The following is an 18,668-nucleotide window of genomic DNA, read 5'->3' as shown; positions in this document are numbered from 1 at the left end:
GCCACAGCAGGCAGCAAATACATTCTCCATATATTGTTTAAATACACTGCTTTGAATTCTTTATTGCCCTGTGAGACTTCGAGGGCCCATCCCAGTGTACCCAAAACCTGAAATAATTGTTACGCTTTTGTACTTCTAAAAAGCAAAGAACCATATCTTTCAGGTAAAACAAGAATTACCTATGTATCTTTATCTCATTTTTCTCATATCTGTTGAGCATTCTTGGGGTTTTGGCTCAGTGTCTCTTGTAGAGTGTAAATTCTTTCTCCAGGACCCAGTTACCGTATTTGGGATTGTACTGGGTTTGTGTGGCAAGGTTTTGGTAGTCGGGGGGCTACTGGGGTGGCTTCTGTGAGAAGATGCCAGAAGCTCCCCTGTGTCTGACAGAGCCAGTTCCCGCCGGTTCTGAGATGGCCCTGCTGCTGGCTGAGGCTGAGCCCATCAGTGATACTGGTAGCGCCTCTGGGATAACGTGTTTAAGAAGGGGGGAAAAAACTACTGCACAACAGTAGCTGGGAGAGCGGAGTGAGAATACGTGAGGGCAACAGTCCTGCAGCCCCCCAGGCCCGTGCAGGAGGGGCAGGAGGTGCCCCAGTCACCGGAGCAGAGATTCTCCCCCAGCCCGTGGTGCAGCCCCCGGTGCGGCAGGCTGGTGACACAGGGAGGTCCATGCTGGAGCAGATCCCCACGTGCAGCCCGTGCAGGACCCCACGCCGGAGCAGGTGGGTGCCCAAAGGCGGCTGTGAGCCCATGGGCAGCCCACGCTGGAGCAGCTCCTGGCAGGACCTGTGGCCCCATGGCGAGGAGCCCGGGCTGGGGCAGGGCTGCTGGCCGGGCTGTGACCCCGCGGGGACCCACGCTGGAGCCGGCTGTGCCTGAGGGGCTGTGCCCGTGGGGGGACCCAGCTGGGGCAGGGGGGAGGCGTGAGGAGGAAGGAGTGGCAGATACAATGTGTGAGGAGCTGACCCCAGTCCCTGTTCCTTGTTCCCCTACGCTACTCAGAGGGAAGGAGGCAGAGAAGGGAGTGAAGTTGGGCCAAGGAAGAAGGGAGGTGTGAGGGGAAGGTGGTTTTAGATTTGTTCTTATTTGTCATTCATCCTACTCTGGTGTTAATTGGCAATAAAATACATTTCCCCAAGTCAAGTCTGTGTTTCCTGTGATGGTAACTGCTGTACGATCTTCCTGTCCTTATCTCAACCCACAAGCCATTCGCCATATTTTCTCTGCTGGTCCAGTTGAAGAGGGGGAGCGATAGCATGGCTTTGGTGGGCACCTGGCATCCAGCCAGGGTCAGCCCACCACAGGGATTCTGTTTCAGTTTCCATAATCTGTATTCTCAGTTCCTTTCAATTCTAGCTGGTAGAGCTGTTGAAGGTTTTCTCTCACTAAGAAGAGTTCCTGTTGGCCTTTTAAAGACCTACCCAAATAATCCTCTCAGTGGTCCTACTTTGAAAACTTCCTTTTCTTTCCCATCTGTTGACAATTTAAAGAAAATGGATTGTACCAAACTTGCAGGCATGTTGGTGTTCAGCTGGACACTGCCAATTCCTTTATGAATTATTCTTGATAACAATTCATGTTAGGCTGCAAACCACTTCTCTGGGTAGGTTCCTTCCTAAATGTAAGAAATTAAGTGCTCAGTGTATGTCTGTAGGAATTTGTTTTTACAAAATGCATCACCATTTTCTTTGTAGGAAGTTAAGTGGAGGCAGTGGAAAGAGCTGCACTGTGATCAAGGTCTCACTTAGCTGAGCAGTGCATTGGAATAGGCTTTACTCTGTACCACCACCTTGTTGAGATGCCAGCTGTAAATTTTTGGGAGGAAGAAAATTCTCCTTTTTAGTATTAAAACCTGTAAACGTGTAAGAACATAATGTAAGGAACTGCCTCTGTCATCCATATGCTGAAATAAGTGTGGAGTGGTTTGTGGATACTCCTCAGTTTGAGGAAAATCATACAAAGCAAAAAGACTTCTTTTAAAGACTGTATTGTACACATTTGTTCACAGTATGGGATTAAAATTCCCAATGGATTTCATTTTTTAAAAAATAAACTTGCAAAAATTGTGTTACTGTTTAGATTTTGAGGTATTGAATGGAATTGATGATGGAATTATATTTGTGACAGTTTGAGATCAGTTTAATGGTTGTTGATTGCACTTGCTGATTTCTAAGGGGGTTTAGGATAAGGCCTTTACTGATTTTTCAGAAAATAATGGCCTGGCTTTTATTATGCAATTATTTAACTGTTTCCCTTTTTTTTTTTTTTTTTTTTTTTTTTTTTTTTTTTTTTTTTTTTAATCATTAGGTGATGCTTTTCCGTGGACTATTAGTCTGCATCATTTCAGTATATATACTCTTCTCGGACAACAGATGACACTTAATTTAGTGGAACCAATGGGCTGTACTTCTACTTTAGCTGTTACTTCACAGAAACTGCTTGCTTCGGGGCCAGAATCCAGACACTCATTTGTTGTCTGCCTCCATGTCGACCTTGAGTCCCTTGAAATAAAATGCTCCAACCCCCAGGTTGGTACATTTAATTGATTTATGAAAGGAAATTAAAAATAACTTGATTTAAGTTCAATTGTTTTGCATTTGGTTGAAGAAGGTCTCTTCTATCTTAATTTTTTCTTAACTGGGCCATCAAGATCAAGGTGCTTAGATTAAGATTTGCTTTGAAGCTCTCTCATGTTTTGTAATTTAAACTCTTCTCAAAATGTAATAGCTACAGTATAAATGCATCTTTTGGCTGATGGAGTGAAATGAATTGCAGATGTACCACTAAATGCTGTGGTGCTGTTCAGCTGTCACTGTGGATTCATATATTGAAGTGGTTTAATGTAATTTTTTTACCATATTTTCCCAGAACTAGCATTTCTTCGAACATAAAATGTTTTTTAGGCAAACAATGGTATCCTATAGTAAAGGAAAAAACAAACAGTTCAATGTGTGTAAACAGAAGTTACCACCTCATTTATGTTTATTGAAAGGCAAAGGTGTTGCTAGATTTTCAGAAAGCGCACCCTGTATTTTACTGACCTAAGTCAAGTTTGTTGTAGTTCCAAATAAAGCAGGTTTTCTGTGCAAAATCAAGTAATCTTGACTGCAGCTTGAATAACAATTTCCTGAAAGTTGCAACGTTTCTAGTGGTGCTGGAGAGAACACTCTTTTTGCTGGGAATTACAAATCTGTTCAGGTCTGAGTAGGGCTCTGCATTCTTATGCTGTGTGCTCCTAAGTTTCAGCTGTAGGCAAGATTTTTCAAAGGGCGTCATGGACAAAATGGACTGTTTATTGCTTGATTTTACTTGAAAGACAGGGAAGGAACACTAAGTATTACAATTTTGATCTGATAGACAGCACATCACGTTTGTAAAGGTTTAGGGACCTATGGCCCGGGTCTGGGAATGCAAAAGCTAAGGTGGCTGATATAATTTTAATGTTATCCCTTTTGTGTGTACTCATTACAAGATGTTTCTCAGTTACATGCAATTTTCCCCTTGCCTCATTCCATGTTCTATGAATGAAGCAAGTGATTTAAACAGTGTGTTTTATCCTCGGTGTATGGTTTCCTGCCCCATTCACCACTGCCTTCTATCAGAGTTATTTCTGACTCACTTACTATATGCCATTGTCTTTTGCACTGTATGGGCTCACGCACTAGGAAGAGGGCTGGTGGAGTAAGATTGCACTCTGGATGTGGCAAATAAAAATTTACCAGCCTCAAATAAAAAAATTGACCAGCCTTAGCAAGGTCTTCTCAGACTTGTAAAGCTCTATGACAGGTGTGTTTGCACACAGAAAGGGTTGCTGCTGTGTTATAAATGTATAAATAGGAATGGACAAAATTACGATTTTGCTGAGCATTTTAAATGTTATATTTAAAGACTTTGGAAAGCTTTGCTTTGCAACTTCGTGGAATTTCCACAATGTTTAATGAATTCATGTGTGATAATTTCACAGCCTATGGAAACTTGCCTTAGTTTGTATTAGTTTTCATAGAACTGTACAAAATTCACCTTGATATAGCAGCTGTTCAGAGAATTGGTAAATATTTTGAGATGTACATGTAGCAAACCGATTGACTACTTTCTTTACTGAAGGGGCGGTCAAGCATTGGGCCAGTCTTCCCAGGGAGGTGGTTGAATCAGCGTCCCTGGAAGTATTTTAAAAACACATAGATGAAGTGCTTAGGAACATGGTTTAGTGGTGGACTTGGCAGTCCTCGGTTAACAGTTGGGCTTGATGATCTTAGAGGTATTTTCCAACCTAAATGGTTCTGTGAAATTCATGGTAGATTAACTATAAAATTATACTTTAGAGTGGTGGGCTGTATTTTATCTAAAGATTACAGCCTTAAAGTAGGTGATGCTGAATTTGTTAAGTGGCAGCAAAGGTGAAGTATTTTACTATATGGCTATTATGATGTAATATGAAACCATGTTGTGATGGTTGTATCCCTTTAAAATCAATAGATACTTCCAGCATGCAAAATTGCCAGGGTATTGTCTTTTGTTGTAGTTTTCAATTTTGTAGTAATGTATTACTTTTTAAGTATAAACTGCTGTAGCATACTGAACTTCACAGATTTTGCCAAGTAGTCAGTGGGGTCTTACTGAGTTATGTGTGGTTTTGCTGAAGAGGCAGTGGAAGCAGTGAGAAGGGGAAACTTTTTAACAAATACTGGCAGAGTTATTCCTATTTTTGTCATACCATTTTTCCTCTCTTGTATAAAGTGTACTAAAAATAATTATTGTATATTAACTGTTATGCTCAAAAGTACTTATAAAAGAAAGAGGACTTAACACTTAACATTAGCTCTTCTAATATAATCAGAAATGGATTTTCAAAATATTGAAGCTATTCACCTGAAAAAGTGCAGCCATCAAGAGAAGTAGAAATCCTTCCACTTTAATGAGTAACAAACAATGGAATAAAATTAAGTGTATTAAAAATCAAATAGATAACTTTAGCTTGTGATCTGAAGTTTTAAAATTTTATTTACATGTGGAAACGTGCCACCTTTATGTTTTAATGAGGTTTTAGTGTGAGGCTTTTTGGTATTTTCTACTTTTTAATGTATTTAGATGAATATAATCTCCCTCTAATCCAAGTGTGCCTTTTTTCTTGGTGAATTTGTTGGTTTGTCTCTGGTTTCATAGCAGGGTCATACTACTTGGCTAGCTGGTTGCTGGCAATGTTTGGAGAAATGGCTACTGCTCTCTGAAATAGCCACTGTTTCAGAGTGGCTGCAAGGATTCTAGCCTGAGCGTTTTTTTAAAAAAATATCTCTCTCGTAACATAAGTAATTATAAGCTTTAGTGATTATAACTGTTGCAACCCCAATAAGATTTAAACTCCTTAGCACTGGATCAGCTGATGACAAACCTCTCTACCTCGTGTGAGTATCTATGTAAACACAGAATTTCTTCTTTTGTGTTATTTTGTGCCATTATGATCAGTAGCATAATTAAATTTCTGGAACCCCTTCTGTATTAAGACAAGTATAGCTTAAATTATCATTTGGTTTCTTGACCAAAAAATATTTTGTGGGAGAGGAGGTTGCAAGCATGTACGATTTGGACATGTGCCTGTATCCTATTAATTTTCTAGAGCCTGTCTTGCCAGCAAAGTGTCAACACCAGTTAATGTTATATTACTCAATCAATCAGATGGACATTATTAGTTGATGTTCCTGCATTACATGGAAAAGACTCAAGAAAACTTAGAAATATTTAATTAGTAATTTAAAGGTTACCAGTGCACATCAGAGTGAGTGCTACAGACTCAAAATATTTTACAGCGTAACTAAAACAGCTTTTTACCACAGCCAGAGTTACTGTCTTCATATACAGAGCAATCTACAGACAAACAAAAAGTGTACTGAGAAGTTTATCTCATTTAAGGAAAAATTCTGTCAAAAAAGTATATGACCTGCTCAGTGTAAGCCTTGAAACTTCAAAAGAAAATCCAAGCTGAATTAACAAGTTTTTCATAAAATTCCAGCACTTCACATCTTAAGAAAGGATTGTACCATGTACTTAGAGACTTCATCACACATTCTCACGCACAAAATCAAGTACTGTTTTATATCAAAATGTAGATTGACAACAGTGTTTTTCTGCATCTGTTCTGCCCACATAAGAAGCCAGCTTCATAGAGTAGATGTGTCCTGAGGCTTAAAGTTCTTATAAATATGAGAATTTCCATTTTTTATAATGGCAAGTTGGGTATGGTATCCAGCTGTGGATCTGCTTATATATTGTTTTCAGTTTTCTCTTAGCTGGTTTTATACAGTATATTGCACTATGTTGTCATACAAATTCAGTGATTAATGCTTATTTACAAAAACTTGTGTAAATATCTTAGAACTGAGTCAAACAATGTGCAAGTTAAACAGTGCATTTCTGAATATTGGAATGACATATGCTAGGAGACTGTTGAGTCTGATAGTGGATGTTCTTCCAAAGCCAGAACAGTTTCATATGCTCTGTGGGACCATTGTTTTAATATGATTTAAATGAATAATTTTTGCATTGTTAGTATTTCATAAATTTTATATGTTTGCCTTTTTCTAGAGGCAGTATCTGTACATACAAAATATATGATAAATTACCTTTGTTTAATTGTTAAAATTGATTTTAGTAAACGTTTTACAAGACTATGTTATTGGTTACGGTTTTATGAGCTACCTAGCATATGTTTAGACAAAACGTGGATTATTTCTATCAAAATCACTATTCTCTAACTGATGTTAATTATTTTAATTGCAATGTAGTTGCTTATCAGAACAATATATATGGTGAGAAGTTCAATTCAGCTACATTCAAAGTCTCAGTGGAGGATTTTGATTTTCCTTCACCTCATTAAGGAAAGGTTAATTCAAGGTGGGTTGTTTTTTTTTTCTTTTAGATGCAGCTTCTATATGAATTGGCTGAGATCACAAGTAAAGTTTGGAATAAAGTTCAGAGGAAAGGAATTCTATATCAGTCTTCTGTCTATACTGAAACCATGACAGGACCTGTTCCTCCTAGCTCTCCAGTTAAAAGTAGCATTGGTACCGCTCCACCAGATACCAGCACATACAGCCCATCTGCTGACATTGGGACCACTACAGAGGTAGGCTTTCGTAACACAATGTCGTGCGATTCTGACTTAAAAGGTGTGGTGGTGTGCAGCCGAGTAAGAATCAGAAAAATCAGAAAGAGCAGTAGTGTCCCTATGGAAGGTAGCTTTGCCCCAGTAAACTAATGAAGAGTACTTCATTACTCAGTTTGGTGGAACAAGAGGAAGGAGAAAAAAGAAAAATGCTTATTGGTTCTCAGTTTATGATTTGTCTGGATTGTTTCTCTTCGAAGTGAACAAATATTAACTCCTGTCAGATAATTATGGTTAGTGTTTTCAGGTCAAGCAGCATAAGCGATTTTTCAAGTCCAGAATTACTGGAATAGTAACAGGTGTTTTGGAAGTACCTGTGATACCTGTGCTGCTTGTGAGTCATTCCAGGTAGCTTCAGGAGTCATCCTCTCAGGCTGAGGCCAGTCACTATGATGCCCGAGTCAGTGAAGAGCTGCTGTGTGTAGACTGGCATATTGGCAATCCAGGGAGGTGGAGGGGCAGACAAGGCTCCCAAGGCTGGCACTGCAGGACACCCAGCGGTACCCTCACCCCAGGTCCATCCGGCTATTGTTACCCTCCATCTGTGAACTAGTTCTGGAGCTCCGCTCCTTCCCCTCTCCCAGTTGTCCCATGTCTCAGGAGTGCTTTTGTAACTCTGTCACATGAGGATTTGAGTGTGCAGCTTCAAATATAAGAAAGATTGGCCACTTGGTTTTATGTATTTCTGCTTCCTTAATTTATAGCACTGCCTAACTGCCTGGAGCAGTCTGGTACCTGATCTTAATCTCTGTGTGTGCCTAAGACTGTAAAATATTATTCTGAGGCCTGGGAAGGAGTTCTGCTTCTCTGCCATACTGAGGAAGGGAGGCTAATTCTCTTATTAACATGAATACAGTGTTAAAATTCATCCATAAGTCTCATTAGCTGTGAGTCATTAGCTATGAGTCATCAGGTAGCCGCTATGTAGTAGAACGGATGGTCACAGGAGGCTGTGCAGCTCAATAGGCCTATATATGATTTTCTTAGTGCCCGTGTCAGGCTTACTAGTCAGAATAATGAGTTGGCCTTGTTTGTGCTCCAGGAGAGAGCCAAAACTGCATGAGCTGAATGTATACCAATGGTATATCCTATGTATGCAATGCTTCATTCGTAACATAAAGCTATTTAGAAAGCAGGAAGACTGTTCTTAGAGACTGGGTTTTATTCTCAGGATAAACACAGTAATTTTGGGCACACCTTCTAGAACAGTTCTGGAATGCGGGCACATACACAGCAGTCTGAATGCTGAGTGCAATTACATATTCAACAATATTTGCCCAGTACTGCTTCAACCCTGTGTATGGTTTATATTAATTCCCGGGTTTGGAGAAAAAAAAATGGTGATTGCTAGTACTTACTTTTTATATGCATCACACACACATGCACAGAGATAACCGTCATTAAAATGTGTTTGAGCTAGAGTTTCAGTTCTTAAGTTGTTTCACTAAAATGTTTCTAGATTATTTGAATACCCTTGGTTTTGGTGTATTTCTATGTGGGTGTGATCTCAGTTGGGAAAAATTTTGCCATGGATGCAGAATTGAAGGTAAGCAAATGGTGACACCAACAGTGGTTTTCCACCTACTCGCATCAAATCCCTTTCTCATGAAAATCAGAAACCATCAGCTTTATAAATAACTATTTGGTTTTGACCCTCTATATAGACAGCGGTATTTGGAGTACATGCTGTACTTGGAACATTACTTGAAACTGATTCAGTAATTGTTTTAATCCATATGTTACCAAGATTATTTTGGTAATATGGGTCTGAGTTCAGTGTTCATATCTTAGCCCTTGCAAAATGTTGTTCATCATTTATTTAATTTTCTTTCTATTCTCAACAAATGTTATACACTTGCTAAATGAATTTTCCCCGATCGAAACGAAGTTTGGTGAATTAGCCAACAAAGGACAATGTTAGAATTTGTGTTCAGTCTTTTCCACTCTGAAGCTAAGGCCATATTTCAATCTTGTTAGAATAGAAAGTTCTATTAAAACACATGGCATTAATATTGGAATTTTTTTTCACTATAGGGGATTTAGAGTTGACATAGCATTTTACAACTGAGATTTCAAAACTGCTTTGAAAGGAATGTATCATTGTGCTTAGACAGGATAAATAAATTAAGAAATTGACCATGTTCTGAGGATTTTATTAAAGACATGGGAGAGGAAAGAAAAGTACAAACAGGATAAAACATTTGTATGAAGCCATAGTTCATATGACCAAAAGACCGAGGAATAGAGCTCCTGTTGGGCAGCTCCTTTCAGAGCTCTCAGCCCAATGTGTTCTGTCTGGGGCTGTGGTAGGAAGGCAGTCCAGGAGAAAAAGCCAGCACAACAGATGGAAAAGCATACTGAGGCAGGTGTCATTTGTTTAATGGAGACAGTGAGGTGGGAGACGATCTAGACGGCCGGATATCTGAGATTGTAAGAAGTTCTTTGTCAGAAATTGAAAATGAGAATTAGAAGGCTAATTTTTATATTGTCAGGAAAAGATTCACAGAGTTGTTGAAGTAGGAGTGTAATGTTTTTGCCTCCACAGCTGAGGAAAATCTTACTCCATTTCTGATTAACTGGGTGGGAATATTAGGTATATTGAGGTGCTTAAAATCAAAACAGTATGTAAGGTGCATGTAGTATGTACCAAAACAGTATGTAGGATTTTAATCAACAGTAAAAAAAGAGAAAGGGGAAGGTTTTTAGTTACTCTGGTTGAAAAAAGTCTTGGAGAAAATCTTCGTCATGGGAAGTCAAGCCAGCGTTTAGATGCCTATAAGACTAATAGCTACAAAAATGCTGTATTGAGTTTGTGGGTACTATTATTTGTGTGAGTCAGTGTTTACACTTGAAGACCACCTTTGATATCCATCTTGTGATTTCTTGAAAAAAGTTAGTGGTACTGTAAGGTGAAATAGAATGGATAGCCAGTGGAGGATTCATCTAAACGATTTGGTTGTTATGGGATGTAACATCTTGACCTAGTGCTTTCTTCTATTTAAAGACTGAGGTATGAAAAAAACCGAACCTCAAAAAACATAATTATGCCTTCACTCTTAGAACTAATTCCATGTCAAGCTACCAGTTGGAATGAGGTAAATCACCTACTAGGATAACCAAGTTAATATATTTATTCTAGATGATGTAAACAAAATAACATTTTCCAAACAAATTTTTATTAAGCCATAGGGGCAATGATCTTAAGCACTCTACCACCATTTTAAATCAATATAGTCATCACTTCACCTGATATTTTTTGCTTTTTTAATCTTTTGGTGGCCGTCAGTAAAAATAAATCTCAGTGTTTGAAGCTTTTACAGATCATCAGGTGTAAAGTAGTTAAGAACATTGCTTCTGAGACTGCATAGTCCTGATGTCTGTGAGTTGTGTAGTGCTGTTGAGGGTGGGAAAGGGAAAGAGGCAGGAGAATCACACTTAGCCAACCAGTGAGAAACAATAAAAGGAAACATACTTTCTTCTCACATTTCTAGTAGACTATTTTAGACAATATAAATTAAATAATTTTAACATAATGGCTGGCAGTATCTCCGTAATACATTCTCTTCTGCGGTTGGTGGCTGTCTGAATTTATTCAGTGTATTTCCTAGTATCAAAGCACAAGCTCTATTTTCTTTATAAATGACATGGTTGCTATCCTGTTCTTTGTTGACAATTTAAAAATATATGTATTGAAAAATTAGCTAAGGAATCATATAGAATCACAGAATTCTCACTTTTTCTTTTTCACCAGTGAAAGCTGTTTGTCCTTTGAGTAATCAGTTCCTCTGCTCCTTTTGCTAACTTAATTACTATCATACCTAGCTGTAGATAGTGTGATCATGAAATTGTGCCTCTTCTTTATTTGAAGAGGGTAGGATGCAACGATGAGAGAGAGAATCTGGTCACTTCTGCTGTCTCCAGCAGCCCCTTTGAACTACTTCAGTCTGCTGAGTGTCTCAGGTATAGTCCCTATAATGTAGACTTTACTTGAAGAAAAATAACCTCCTTAGTATGCTCAAATATGCATAGAACCCCATCATAGACGTGGGGGCACATCTGAGCAGCATCTGTACAGAGCTATAACAGCTATGCCTGTGCCCCAAAAGGAGGCAAAGTAAGTCAACAGGCCTTGTAGGCAAGAAATGTAAACAGATATTTTTTTTAATTGTTTTGTTTCCTGTAAAGTACAGCAGCTAGTCCTTCCTGTCAAATTGCCTAACGGGCTGCAGATGTCAGTCTGTTATACCATGCTATTTTCAATGAGGCCAGGTTTTTCTTCTGGGGGAAGACATAGTCCTCCACAGTCTATCCAAAGTATGCATCATTGTATACAACATCTATCTTAAACAGGAGACTTTTTATCTGGAGACCCTGTTTGTTCAGAGAAGCCTAACTAATGAAATCCAAACAAGTATTTTAAAACCCAATTGCATTGTCTTGCACCAAAGTACAGCTGAGGGCTGAATATTTTTCCAGGCATCTTCTGAAGAAGTAATCTTAATTTGAAAAAGTGTAGAAGCAGGGTGGGGTGTGTCGGAGCAATCTAATGCTTGTCAGCTTCATATGTCATGGTATTCTTCAAGTACTCTTCAGAGACTGGTATAGAAAATCTGAGCCGTGCAGAGGGATTGGTGGTGTTTGGAGACAGGAAGGCAAAAGTTATCTTTAATACCTCACAGAAATGGTGACTGTAGGAACTGGCATGTCAGGGAAGTTAACCAACTGAGAATAAGTGATACTGCATGGAAGCAGAGGATGGGTGAAAAAGGCATGCTTTCAGTGAACAGTAGCAGGGAAAGGGAAGGTGCAGGCAACTGAGAAGATTAGAGTACCATTCCACCATTTTCTTGAGTCTGATTTATCCCTGTTTGTGGTTTTACTGCTGGTTGGAACTGAATCACTCCTTTCCCTTCCCACGGAGTCTGAATTCCATCAAGGGAGCAATAAAAAAAGATGAGGCAGTTATAGTGCAGGCACTCACTGGCCAGGAGATCTAACACCAACAAAACCTTGCTTAATTGCTGTCTTGATAGTGGTAGGTCTGAAAAAAAACCTTTAATTTTAATCATTTCAAATACTGTGTACTGAACATCTTGACATTCGCTAAAATGCTAGTATTGATTATTTGTAGATGCATATGTTGGCCTTCATAAATTTGAAGGTACTTGATATTGGCCTAATATTACTTGCAAAAAAGCCAGTGGAAGCAAACCTAGGTCCATGTTGTTTGATTTGGAAAATACCATCCTGTATTTACAAATTATAATTTCTTTTCAGACTATTGTAAAAGTAATTTTTTTAATGGAAGAAATAGAGGAGATAATATATTAAAATCAAGTGCATCACCCACAACTTCACCTTGCATCTCTATGTTTTACAGTCATTATTGCTGATAAGCAGCAGTGAAGTATATAGAGTAATTAAACAAGAATATGTATTTCTACAGGTTTGACTTTGGGAGATTTCCTAGAAGTTAACATTTTATCAGAGTCTATATTTTGTTTATATGTTCCTCTATTTTTAAATCTTGACATCGTGAAGTCTGTCGAACAGAAACATTTTGCTGTGACTAGGTACATTTTTTTTAAGTTTAGAGATTTTACAGTTAATGTGTTATTTTGTTCTGTGGGAGACAAATGATTATTTTTAAAACTTCTTTCAGCTGCAATGGGCTTGTTGTAAATGAATCTGAAGAAAGAAAACTCTTAAAACTGTTTATATTAAAGACCCCCCAAAAAAGTAATTTGTTTATGTGATCTGTGGATGATTTATATTTTAAGTTGTGTGCGGTTCTTCTCATGCTGACATGTTGATAGTGAGCAGCAGAGTCCTATGTGAATAAAGCTACCTAGCTTACTGAATTTTAGTCTGGGTGGTGGTAAGACAGGGAAACTTGAGTAAGAGACTTAAGTACTGGAGGGCTGGAAACAGTTAATCGTTTTTACCATGCCTCCTTTGGAACAGCAAAAGCAAAGGTAGTAGGGACTTACAACAGGCCACTTGTTACTGTTTACTTAAGGACAAACAGTGGTAGAAGTGTTTAGTCCTTGGGGAAGCTTGGTGATTGAGCAAGAACGCAGAAGTTATTTTGATAAGGAATAGCGTTAGTGTGGCCAAACTGTGATCATCCCTGAGCTTTAGGCAGGCCAAGGATGAAGGCCCCATATGTTTGGATCTTCCTGATGAACAAAGATAAATTCTGCTAAGAAAATAAACTCGGTATATTGGTCAATTTGCAACAATTGGTGAAAGAATTAAATTGTGTATTTTAGGACTTGGCATGAGAAGTTGTGGGAAAATAGTTCAGGGTTTCTGACTCTGGCTTGATTTTTCTGTAGATCTGGAAACAGAGCAGAAAATTAATGCATAAACATATTTAACAATACCACGCTGGGTGCTGAAAATCCAAAATGAAAATTGAAACTGCATGAGAAACGAGAGCACAGTCTCTATTCTCTCCAGTTTCTTAGTTTTTCACTGGAAATAAAAAAGAAGACGGCAGCCACTACTGCAGACCATCAGTTTTTCATGCCCTGTGATTCTGCCCAATGGTTCTGGTTACAGCACCATTAACAGAAGGCAAAGAAGAAATGCAGTCTCTTAATTTTTCACCTCCCAAAGGATAGCCACATAGCAATGTCTGCCTTCAGAGGAGCCTCTGCAGTGCTTCTGCTACTGAGAAAGAGAATGGGCCAATTCAACTGTTTACATATCTTTGAGTGGCAGAAGAAATTTAAACAGTATGTTCACGTTGAACTGTTGAAGTAGAGGATGGGTGGAGCGAGTAACCCAGTAACCTCTGACAGGGACATGGTATTGAGCAGCAGGGGATGTCTGCTGATAAGCTCTGCAGCTGGCATAGCTGCAAACAGAAGACATTGTCACTGAAAGCCTCGCCTTAATGCAGGTTTAGCTGTACCATCAAGCCAGCTAGTCCAAGCAGCAGTACATACAAGTGACCTGGAATACTGAATGGGAACATGGGAACCCAAGTACAGAATTGCAGTGCAAACCTAAGTGAGTTGAGGCCCTGGTTAGGACTTGGAGGCCCTGTGGTAGAACGTTCCAAAACCCTGCCAATTGCACGTACAGGTGTCTGCCTCTCGGCTCTGTCCAGAGCTTCACAGTTCCTTTATTTCTGGTATCATTGTTCTATATCAGCATGTTTGAATCTTAGAAATTCAAGGACTGGTTTTCTTTTTCAATTTCATCTTTAGAAATACTTGCATGCGGAGGCCTTACTTGTGTGTTGCTGAAAGAAGTTTTGTTCTACAGCTATGCAACTGTGTGCTAGACAATTTGAATGGGATTTAATAAAGCCACCTCACATGCTATAAAAATTAAAGTGTGAGAAATTTCTGCAGATCAGACAAGCATAAACATAAAGCACTTGGAATGATGCTAGCAAAAGCTTAGCTCCAGCAATAGTAGTTAAAGCTGCGAGCACCTTGGCCTCTTTTCCTCGCCTGTGTCTTTTTTGGTTATAGCATATCAGATGCAGGATACAGGCCTATTCTATTATGTATTTATAAAAAGGAGGAAGTAGTTTCTAATGATACATCTGGGCCTGTACCCATAACTCTTTTTTTGTAAACTTCATAGACTCGGAAGTTGGTGGGGGCACATTCCCTAAAATTCAGGATTTGCTGCTTTTAAAATTGATTGCACATTCTTTAGGTAATTTCCTTTTTATATATGTCTGGAGTTATGCTAAATAAATGCAGTTCTTCAAGAGTCTCACAAATAGTGTTATAAGTAACCTTGTGCCAAAATTATAACTGGCTGATTCTCCGAGAGGCATAGTACATCTTTCAGTATCTTCAGAAGAATAAGCTTAAAGAAAAGTGTGGGAAAATGATATCCTCAGTTTTCCACAGAACTAAGTTATCTATATACTCAAACCACTAAACAAAAACAGCTCTCTGTGGAAAAAAAAAAGTTTTAAAAATGCATGAAACAACATAGTAAATTATAAAAATAAAAGAACCCCACTATAAAATCCAAAACTTGCCATGGTGGCAGTACTTATTTGCTGTTAACTATACCCCTTTAAGGTTAATTTACTATTGCTTTCTTCTTTTTTAACTGTCAGAAATTTAAACATCTGCCAAAATATTATAACAAAGTTGATTTTCATGCAAAAAAAGTTTTGTAACATCCAGTGGGAGAGTGAGGGTGTGTATGGAGGGCAAGGAGGAGACAGTCTCTCATTCCCACCCCACCACCCCCTCCATCACAGTTTTTAAGTTACAGTTTGGCAAATCAAGTGTGCCTACTCTACAAAAAGAACTTGCAAAATGGTCCAGCTGTGTAAAAAGAAGAAAAAAAAAAAAAAGAAGAATTAAAAAATGCTTTTCATCGAAGAAAAAGAGTAGAGAGCAGCAAATCAGTCCACAGAACATCAACACTGGCTTGAAATTTGACTTGAACTGTAAATGAACATATTCTCAGGTTTAAATAATTGTTGTTTCTCATCATCACCCTTAATTGGCTTCCATTTGATACCTTGTGAAATCCATCTGAGGATCTCAGGTAAGGGAAATTGGCCTTGGCTCACTCCTTCCTTCAGAGCTTCCCCGCTGAAGGGATCCCCCTGTTTCAAAATACCATTGACTCCAATGTCTCTACAACATGTGGGGTTTGAGAACAGTCATCCCAGACACAATGAAACTCCAACTCAGAAGCATCATCTTTATAGGAGTATCATTCAAAAACAAATTATGGAGGTGTGGAAAGTAGAACGTCAAAGAACCATTTGGATGAGTTATAAGAAAGAAACAAGAAGGGAATTTATTCACAGGCATTTAAAGGTTCAGAACTGATATTGTGGTGATTGCAAGTCATGAAATAGGATGAGGCTTCTCTGATGTCAGAATGAGGACTTTGCAGTAAAGACTCATTAAAAGGGGAGACAGGATTCTCAAAGTACTGTGTTTCCAGCTGTGGAATGATACATTTTTGCTCTTGCTTTTTATAACTTCACAAGCAGGCAGAGTAGATAGTTGGAGGGGAGGCAGGCTAGTGTTTGAAGAAGGTGGACAGGTATTGTTAGAGGATGTCAAAATTGTTGGGGTAGTTGTTGCCTCCTGGCTTATGCCAGTATCAATGGAGTCTGCTCTTTCAGGAGAAGGAATAAGGAGTAACATTGGTTAGAAGTGGAGAAGTGGCTGCTCTACCTGCATCCTTTCAGATGCTGGGGGACTTCCAGGCCTGATTCCAGGACTTCCAAGGCTATTTCCCAGTTTTCATTCCTTCCCCATACTTTTCTGTTCCAAGGACAAGTGCTGGCATCCTTGAAGAAACAAAACTGAGTTTTGCTTACAGTGCTGAAAAGTTATCTACTACCATGTGTCTGTCAGTGCTGCCTTGTAGGACAATTAAGTGGCACTGGAGAGAGTAGAGTTGTTTGTGAAGACAGTAGGAAACGTCTTGCAAAGACAAGGTTAGTAAACAGTACTTGGAGACAGGAGTCTTTGGACAAAAAGGTCTCATAAGAGGCAGGAAGGATTTTGCTGGGGATGCAAATAGAAAATAAGAGTTACAGTTTTGCAGAAAGGAGTTAACCTCTGCCCTGAACATGTTATTTAGCAGGTTCTACCACCCCTTTGTTTTTTCACCTTGTTGGTTGCCGTATGTCCGCTATGCTACACTTACTTTGGAGTTGGGTGGATCTTAGTGAAATAAGCTATCTGAGGTTTCTCCGAATTGATAACCTACTGTGGCAGGCATTAAATATTATTAGATACACAGCAGGAAACAGGCTGTAGTACATTTAAAAATATAAATTTGCAGACAATGTAAGAGAAAAATGGAAGGAAGAGTAAACAAAGAAAGAGGGTCATATTAAGTCTATGGCTTGGAGAGGGATTTCAGGTGTGTTTGTATAAGGAAGTTTGCTCAATGAGAACACAATGGAGAAAAAATGCTCAAAACAGGAAGGACAAGGAGGGAAGCAGGAAGGAAGGAAAGGCATAGTGTGTAGCTGAATTAAAAAAAGAACAAGTTAACTTTGAAGGTTAACCTAAGAAGGTTCTTTCTCCCATTTTGTTTATATGCCGGCTGTTACTGACTTAAACACACTGACAACTTGGTGACAGTTAAGAACCTTTCATGGAAGAAAGGATTCTAAAAGAGAGATGTTAGAGAGATGGGTGGATAAAATGGTATAGGAAAGTTTCCTTCCGGAAAGTCTGTTTGAAGGGAACTGGATGAATCTCCTCCTTTAACTCTGGTTGTCTGTTCTCTTCTATGCTCTGTTACCACCTCTCTCACCACAGACTCATCCATTCATCTCTTGTTTCTGTCACTTGTCTTCTGTAAGTGCATTCAGAATCTCACTTCTCAAATGTATTTCCTTAAGTCCCATTATTACGGCTTCCTGCTCCTTCCATCACACATGCAAATAAATATATACATACACAGACAAGTGTTCTTTCTTTTTCTGACTAATCTTGCTGATAGTCTTCTGGTCCTTGTCCAGCTACTTCAAACCAGTCTGTACCTGACTGTCTCATCTAGAAAGCACGGTGTTTCTCATCTTAGTTTCTGGGCTAATTGCACTTCTGCCTTTATGGACTCCATGAGGATCACACGTTTAATTGATAGGCCTCTAAGTACTAATTCTTTTACAGAACAAGAACTTTATTCAGACCAAGGCATAGGTGTTTGTTTTCTTCAATTTGTTTCTGCAGGTCTTGGGTATCTCCAGCTCTGTGCGCCTTTCTTCATTCATTCATTTATATTCTCTCTCTCGATCTGCCCCTTAATAAGTGATCAGGCATTTTATAGCAGACATCTAGATTTATGTAGAATAAAGACATCACAGACAGAACCCATCTAAGGACAATAAATACATAATATGCATTCTGGTTTATTACCCTTTCATATTTAAGATGCTAGCATAGATTGCACCTTTCCAGAGGTTACTACTGTCAATACTACGTGATTTTCTTACCCTTTTATTAGTTCTCCTGAAGATGAGCTACTTATTTTTTCCTGTGGGTTGAAAGTCTCTGTTGCTTTTCTTTCATGCTTTGCAATCTCATTCCTACACGGCATTCACAAATCCGATGAGTAATATCTTTTTTTCAGTCTGACTTGTACATTGTCACCTAATGCCGTGTCCATGGTTCGTTGAAACAGTGTGACTAATATTTAAGGAAATCTTCCCAAACAGAACAGCACTTGCTTTCTGTACACCAAGGAAACACTTCCCATAGAGAATGTTTTCATTGTCATGAACTCTTCTGCAAAAAACAGGCATTTTTTTCTTTGCTGATTCACCAGTCACTGCTGATTAGTAATAATAGCACTAGTCTTTAATTCCACAGATTTACAAGTTTGAACTACTTAACTTTTAGAAACAGCAGCTCTAATTCAAGTAACTGCCAAGGTATCTTTTTTCCTATGGTGACTTCTTTTAAAACAGATTTCTTTAATACAGTCAACACAGATTTGTACATAGACAGTTTTGCACGTACCTGAATTACGTACTAGCTAGTTAGATTCA

At 38.8% G+C, this 18,668-nt stretch overlaps 1 protein-coding gene across 1 annotated transcript in view; it reads left to right on the top strand.

The window, feature by feature from the left end:
- Window positions 1-18,668, top strand: part of VPS13B (vacuolar protein sorting 13 homolog B) — a 476,916-nt gene that overhangs the window by 252,305 nt on the left and 205,943 nt on the right. Inside the window, 2 exon segments of the mRNA XM_037379063.1 lie at window positions 2,308-2,528; window positions 6,914-7,120. Coding sequence (XP_037234960.1) covers window positions 2,308-2,528; window positions 6,914-7,120 — 428 coding nt within the window.

The sequence above is a fragment of the Falco rusticolus genome, chromosome 3 (genome assembly GCF_015220075.1).
Source record: "Falco rusticolus isolate bFalRus1 chromosome 3, bFalRus1.pri, whole genome shotgun sequence".
Lineage (NCBI taxonomy): Eukaryota > Metazoa > Chordata > Aves > Falconiformes > Falconidae > Falco > Falco rusticolus.
Note: the sequence above shows the minus strand (reverse complement) of the source record. Positions and strands in the feature narration are given on the sequence as shown.